Raw genomic sequence first — 7,260 nt, forward strand, 5'->3', positions numbered from 1 at the left:
CATAAATAATTGAATCGGAGAAATTTATAAAAAACCTTTAAAAAATAATGAAGTTCCGCGTAGTTAAATACTTGGAGACTTGAATATAAAAATACGATGATAGACAGATATGAAAATTTTGTGCTATCAGTACACGAGATATGCTAGATACTTAGATACTAGTGCTAGATAGATACTTAAAAGTGACAATAATTAGGGTTCTTGTGAGATAGCACGGACCATGACGAGAATCTTTCCAAAAGTGAGAGAGAAATTTAATAAATGTATTTGGGGACGGGAATTTTGCCGATGAAAGAAAACAATGCAGAGGGAAAACGCATTAGGAGGAGACCGCAATAAAAGTTTTGCCCGGGCGAAAATCCTTGACCGTAATAAAGACATTTAGGATAATCCTCAACATTTGGTTTTTTTGAATGGATATAGCNTCCTTGACCGTAATAAAGACATTTAGAATAATCCTCAACATTTGGTTTTTTTGAATGGATATAGCAATCGAACGATTTGTCAGTTGCCCAAATTACACAAATGAAGTATTTGGACTTGGGGTACTACGTGGTTATTTAAAAGAAAATGGTTAAATTTGACAGGATGTCTCGACTTGGGGAACTACGCGTTTATTGAAAAGAAATAATCCCAGGCAATTGAGAGATGAATAAATACAGTAAAAATGGAAAGACGGAAAATTCAAGAAATAAATGGGACATCTCTGACTATTTTCGAAATGGGAAAAATTGAAAGAGTGTAAAAAAAAAGAATAAATAATATTTTTTAAATTGTTATAAAATAACGACGAAAAAATATTCCACGACGGAACATACTCCCCTATTGAGAATGTAATGATCAATATATTATATTTTTTCGTTCTTACTAATTACTAATGGTGCCAGCTTCTTAACGTTCCTATTGAGGACTCCTTTGGGTGTCTTGAGTGTCACAGTCCGAATGACACCATCAGCTCCTGGATGAGTCTGGGTCACTCGACCCATGGCCCACTGTTGGGGTGGGAGATTGTCTTCCTTCAACAAGACAATGGTACCTGTCGTTATGTGGTGCTCCCCATTCGCCCACTTGCTCCTCAAGTTGAGTTCGCTTATGTACTCGCGGTGCCAGCGAGTCCAGAAATCCTGTTTGAGCTTCTGGAGATGTTGCCACATAGAGAGTCGATTGGAAGGAACTTCTCGGAAGTCAGGACTCCTCAATGTGGTTAGTGCTTCACCAATCAGAAAATGACCGGGGGTGAGTGCTTGCAGGTCATTTGGATCAGATGAAAGACGTGTCAGCGGTCTGGAGTTCAATATGGCCTCAATCTCGATCGCTAAGGTGTTGAGCTGCTCGAATGTCAGGAGTTCGTCTGTGGCAATTCGTTTCAGATGGACCTTGAACGATTTGACGGCGGCTTCCCACAAACCGCCGAAGTGTGGAGACTGAGGGGGGATGAAATGCCACTTAATTGATTTCATCGTAGCAAATGATTGTATTTTTTGCTGATGATCCTTGTTCTGGAGGAAATCATGGAGTTCTCGGAGTTCATTGTTGGCGCCAACGAAGCATGTCCCGTTGTCAGAGTACACGTTACCACAAAGTCCTCTCCGCGCAATGAATCGACGAAAGGCAGCAAGAAAGGCCTCGGTGGTCAAGTCACTGACGATCTCCAGGTGTACCGCCTTTACAGCAAGACATACGAAGACAGCTACCCACACCTTCACACGGCCCCTATTGCGGAACTTCTTTTCCTTGATGAAGAAGGGTCCACAATAGTGAATGCCGACGTTGGTGAAGGGGCGGGACTCGGTGACGCGTGCTTCAGGAAGGTTCCCCATGATGTAGTTGACTACTGGTGGCTTGTGGCGGATACACTTAACGCAGGAGCCAATGATGTGTCGTACCCTATTGCGCCCATCTTGAATCCAGAATCGACGGCGAATGGCGCAGAGTGTAGCTTGAGCACCAGCGTGGAGATGTCTCTGATGCTCTTGATGTATCACGAGGTCAGTAACGTGATGTTGTCTGGGCAGGATCATGGGATGGCGTTGAGAGTATGGAATGTTGGAATTCCTCAGACGACCACCTACACGAATCACTCCCCGTTCATCCAGGAATGGGTTTAGCTTAACTAGTGGTGCTAAGGCGGCTGCCTTCTGTCCAGGAGTCTGTTTGCGGAGCAGGGCGATTGCTGGAGCCAAGCTTTCCTGCTGCACCCAATGTATAATCCCATGAAGAGCAGCAGCCATTTCATCTGGAGTGATTGGACCCTTGTTGTGAGTCAGGAAACGGCGACAGTAGGCGACAATGCGCTGAAGCTTGGTCAATGAAGAGTACCAAGCAAGCACGTTCCCACTGCGTTGTTCCAGGGCCGTCACGAAACAGTTCTCTGATGGAGGAGGTGGCTGATGTTTTCTCAACTCGGGAGGATCTGATGCGAAGTGAAGCTCTAGGGTAGGCCAGTGATGTTCATCTTGAAGCAGCCATGTTGGACCTTCTTTCCATAATGAAGGCTTGATGAATTCTTCTGGTGTCTGCCCTCGAGATACCAGGTCAGCAGGATTCTCGTGAGTTCTGACGTGCCTCCAGTTGGCGATGTTGGATTTCTGCTGGATCTCTGAGACACGATTGGCCACATATGGTAACAGCTTCGTTGGAGGAGTGTATAGCCAATGTAGAACCACTGTAGAATCCGTCCAGTAAATCACTTGCTGGGGCTGGATGTGGATGGTGGAGCAGACACTGGTCATCAACTTCACAAGCAGAACTGCCCCGCATAACTCCAATCGAGGGGAGAAGGGCTTGCTTGTCAATGGAGCTACGCGTGATTTAGCACACAACAAGAGCACTTGAGTGGTGCCATTGATGCTGATGGATCTGACGTAGACACAAGCGCCATAAGCTAGGTTGCTAGCATCGCAGAAGCCATGGAGTTCAATCCTCTCTGATTGTTGGCAGAGAGCCTTGCGTGGATACTCGAGATCTTGAAGTGTTGGTAGCTGTTGATAGAACTCTTTCCATTCCCTCTGGATATCGTCTGGCAGTGGAGAGTCCCAATTCAATTTCAACTTCCACAATCGTTGGATGAAGGTCTTGGCGATGACGATGACTGGAGCTAGGAGGCCCAAGGGATCGAAGATCTTAGCTGTTTCAGAGAGGACAATTCGTTTCGTTACCGGAGTATTTGCCTCGACTGATTTGACCTTATACTCGATGGAGTCACTCGTAGAGTTCCAGCATAATCCCAATGTCTTCAGTGCAGGAGAATCGGTGATAAGCAGATGTCTGTTGATGTCTTCTTCTGCTAAGTCGTTCAGCAGCGTGGGGTCATTGGAGGCCCACTGACGCAGGTTGAAGCCTCCCCGTTGTACCAGTTGCGTTATTTCGTTCCGAATAGCTACTGCTTGTTCACGTGTATCAGCTCCAGTTAAGAGATCGTCAACATACATGTCGCGTTTGATGATTTCAGCAGCCACAGGAAATTGCTGAGCCTCGTCAGTAGCCAGTTGGTGTAGGCATCTTATGGCGAGATATGGTGCAGCTGATAGCCCGAAGGTGACCGTATTCAGCTCGTAAGTTCGGACTGGACCATCATCGTTGCGCCACAGGATCCGTTGATATTTACGATCCTCTGGTCTCACAAGTACCTGGCGATACATCTTCTCGATGTCAGCTGTCAGGACATATTGGTGTAGCCGGAACCTCAGAAGAAGAGACAGGATGTCATCTTGGATGGTAGGACCAACATGGAGAGTATCGTTTAGTGAGATACCCGTGTTGATTTTTGCCGATCCATCGAACACGACTCTGAGTTTGGTTGTCAGATTTCCTTCCTTGAAAACGGCGTGATGCGAGAGATAGTAACCAGGATGTGAGATGTTGTGGGTGTTCACTTCAGTCATGTGGCCGAGGTCGAGATATTCTTGAAGTACTGCATCGTATTGATTTTTCAGCTCTGGATTCTGAAGCAACTTCCGTTCACAGGCCTTGAATCGATGATAAGCTCGAGAGCGAGATTCTCCAAGCTTACCAATTTTTTCGTTGAACGGGAGCGCCACGACGTACCTTCCAGTGGAGTCTCGTGAGAAATTAGCGGAAAAATGTTCTTCACAATGATTCTCGATAATGCTGGGTTCTGATGTAGCTTCTTCAATTTCCCAGAATTTTTGAAGATCGAACTGTAGGTTCTCAACGCTCGTGACATGACATGAGAGTGAAGATGTTGACTGTCGGACGGGAGCCTCTCCACCGATGACCCAACCGAGTACTGACTGCATCAAGTATAAGTCTGGTTGATCCTTGGAAGACAGGCGTCGCTTCGATGTCCAAGCATTGACAGTGTTGGACCACAGCCTAGGAGCATGTCAATGTGTCCAGGCTGATAGAATTCTGGATCTGCTAATGGTAGATCAGCAGGTATCTTAATGTTTTGATGATCAAGATGTTGATCAGGAACCAAAGATGAGATGTTGGGTACAGTCAGGAAGTGCAAGGTCTTCTTGAAGTTGTTAATCCGGGAACATATGGTTGCAGTGACTAGGTGTTTTGTGGAAGTATTAATGGAGTTCAGAGCACCAATGGGAATAACGAAGTCTCTTTTGGGCAATTTCAATGACTTGGCGAGACGTTCAGTCATGAAATTCGTAGTGGAACAGGTGTCCAAAAGAGCACGACAGTTTGTGGGTTGATTGGAGTGATTGAGTACCTTTAATTGAGCGGTTACCATCAGATCGCAGGTGGAGGTGTTGACGATGAAAGACTGTCGTGTTGGCATACTGGTGCTCTGATCCTCCCCTAGTCATGTTGACTTCTCCGTAGAGGATTGAGCTGGAGGTTTAGCAGCTGGCTTCACTGGAGGTTTATTGACAGGATTCCCGACTGTAGATCTTTGTTTCCAATGGAGGAGTGAGTGATGACGTTCGTGGCAATGGATGCAATCGAAACGTGAAGTACACTGCTCTCGTTCGTGATTGGCACCAAGACAGTTGATGCACAATGCTGATTGTTTGGCGATTTTATAGCGCTCTGCTGGTGAGAGCGCCTTAAACCTTGGGCATTTGACGATTCTGTGGCCTTCCTTGCACATGGCACAGGCGGTTTCTGATGAGAGGAATGCCTGCCTCCCGCGTTTAGAGTGACTCGAACGTTCGTTGACTGTTGAGGGAATAATTCGTGCTGAACACTGCGAGCGATTCTCCAGGAAGTCCAACAGGCTGGTGTATGTAGGCAGCTTGGAGTCCTTAATCTTGAGCTCCCAAAGAGTGAATAACTCTGGGCTGATTTTTGATTGAATTAAACAAATCAGCGGTAAATCCCATTGGTCCACTGGTTGGTTGAGGTTTTTCAGCGATCGAATGTGTTGATTGATGGTATCAACAAGATTCCCGAGTGCCTCTGGGGTATCCTTTATGGCCGGAAGATCCTGAAGTGTCCACCAATGTCTGGAGAGGATTTTTCTCTCACAGTTGTATTTTTTATCGATCATCTCCAATGCAGTTTCATAATTGCTTTCGGTATTAGGGAGAGCTTCGATGACCTTGGCGGCCTTGCCAACTAGTAGACTGCGGAAGTATTGAAGTTTGTGTACCTTTGAGAGTTGTGGATAATTGTTGATCCCAGACATGAAAGTGTCGATGAGCGGTCGAAAATTTTCATATTCGCCATCGAACTTCACGATCTCCAACTCCGGTAAACGCATGAGGGCGAGAAGTGATGCGGCTGTGTCTGCTGTCGAACCACTCGCTGAAGTCTCCAATGGGTTTTCACTGGTGTCATTCCTGGATCTGGGCAGAGGAGACACGATGGCTGCAACTTCCCCGAGGACGTCGTAGTATTCACCCTCGATTTCGAAACGTTTCGGTATTTCGGTTTCATCCAGTATTTCCAGTTGCTCTTGGAGAGCTTCAAAAACTGCGAATTTTGTTTTGAGAGTCTCGGCGGCAACGTGTAATTTTTCTGGAACCTGAAGTTCAACTGCTAGGCTCTTGTAATTGGCCACTGCATTTTTGAGGTGTGTAATAGCCCCAATGATGTGGCCACGTTGGTGTCTAAGCGTTGAGAGTTCAGGCATGATTGTTTATTCGGAATTCACAGGTGTATAGGTGAATGTGCGTCGTTCACTTCACTACACTGCACTGGTGTTACTCACGATCATTTTTCAACAGTTTTTAATAGAATGTCAATAACGATATCGGGATTCACAGGTATTTTGAAGAAAGTGCGTCGTTCACTTCAACACGATACACTGGTTTTATCCACGATGAGTTCAAAATTAAAAGTTCAAAAGGTTTTTTTTTTATTCACTCGCGATTCAAATATCCGGCTCAAAGGACCAATAAAAGGTTTGTTCTTGAATTAATGAATCAAGCGGTTGGATTACAGTAATTAGTAAAACTCTACACAGGTAATAATTTTAAAAACACTGTAACATATAGTTTGCTAAAATTAATAAAACACTGTACACTTTACACTGATTTTACATGAATAATTGAATCGGAGAAATTTATAAAAAACCTTTAAAAAATAATGAAGTTCCGCGTAGTTAAATACTTGGAGACTTGAATATAAAAATACGATGATGGACAGATATGAAAATATTGTGCTATCAATACACGAGATATGCTAGATACTTAGATACTAGTGCTAGACAGATACTTAAGTGACAATAATTAGGGTTCTTGTGAGATAGCACGGACCATGACGAGAATCTTTCCAAAAAAGAGAGAGAAATTTAATAAATGTATTTGGGGACGGGAATTTTGCCGATGGAAGAAAACAATGCAGAGGGAAAACGCATTAGGAGGAGACCGCAATAAAAGTTTTACCCGGGCGAAAAACCTTGACCGTAATAAAGACATTTAGGATAATCCTCAACATTTGGTTTTTTTGAATGGATATAGCAATCAAACGATTTGTCAGTTTCCCAAATTACACAAATGAAGTATTTGGACTTGGGGTACTACGTGGTTATTTAAAAGAAAATGGTTAAATTTGAAAGGATGTCTCGACTTGGGGAACTACGCGTTTATTGAAAAGAAATAATCCCAGGCAATTGAGAGATGAATAAATACAGTAAAAATGGAAAGACGGAAAATTCANGGAATGAAACCAATGGTATTCGATGGAGAATTAAATTCCCCATCCTTCAACCCCAGTTTCATTCCTTAATCTCTGTAATAAAAAAATAAAAACTGCGACGAAATTCGCGGCGCTATAAAAAACTCAATGGTTTCTCGGCGCAGAGCGATTCCCCATTAACTCGCCCGCTAATTAAAAAAT

At 44.2% G+C, this 7,260-nt stretch overlaps 1 protein-coding gene across 1 annotated transcript; it reads right to left on the reverse strand.

Annotated features, from left to right (window-relative positions):
• Positions 1-848: 848 nt before the first annotated feature.
• Positions 849-4,259, reverse strand: LOC107045622. Its single transcript, XM_015267945.1, has one exon. It carries the CDS (start codon positions 4,257-4,259, stop codon positions 849-851), a length of 3,411 nt encoding a protein of 1,136 aa, XP_015123431.1.
• Between the last annotated feature and the right edge of the window lie 3,001 nt (positions 4,260-7,260).

This window comes from Diachasma alloeum, unplaced genomic scaffold, assembly GCF_001412515.2.
Source record: "Diachasma alloeum isolate Michigan unplaced genomic scaffold, Dall2.0 Dall_scaffold_01029, whole genome shotgun sequence".
In the NCBI taxonomy this organism is placed as follows: domain Eukaryota; kingdom Metazoa; phylum Arthropoda; class Insecta; order Hymenoptera; family Braconidae; genus Diachasma; species Diachasma alloeum.

Coding starts and splice junctions, on each gene's coding strand:
- LOC107045622 (XM_015267945.1), bottom strand. CDS start 4,259: ATGCAGTCAGTACTCGGTTGGGTCATCGGTGGAGAGGCTCCCGTCCGA.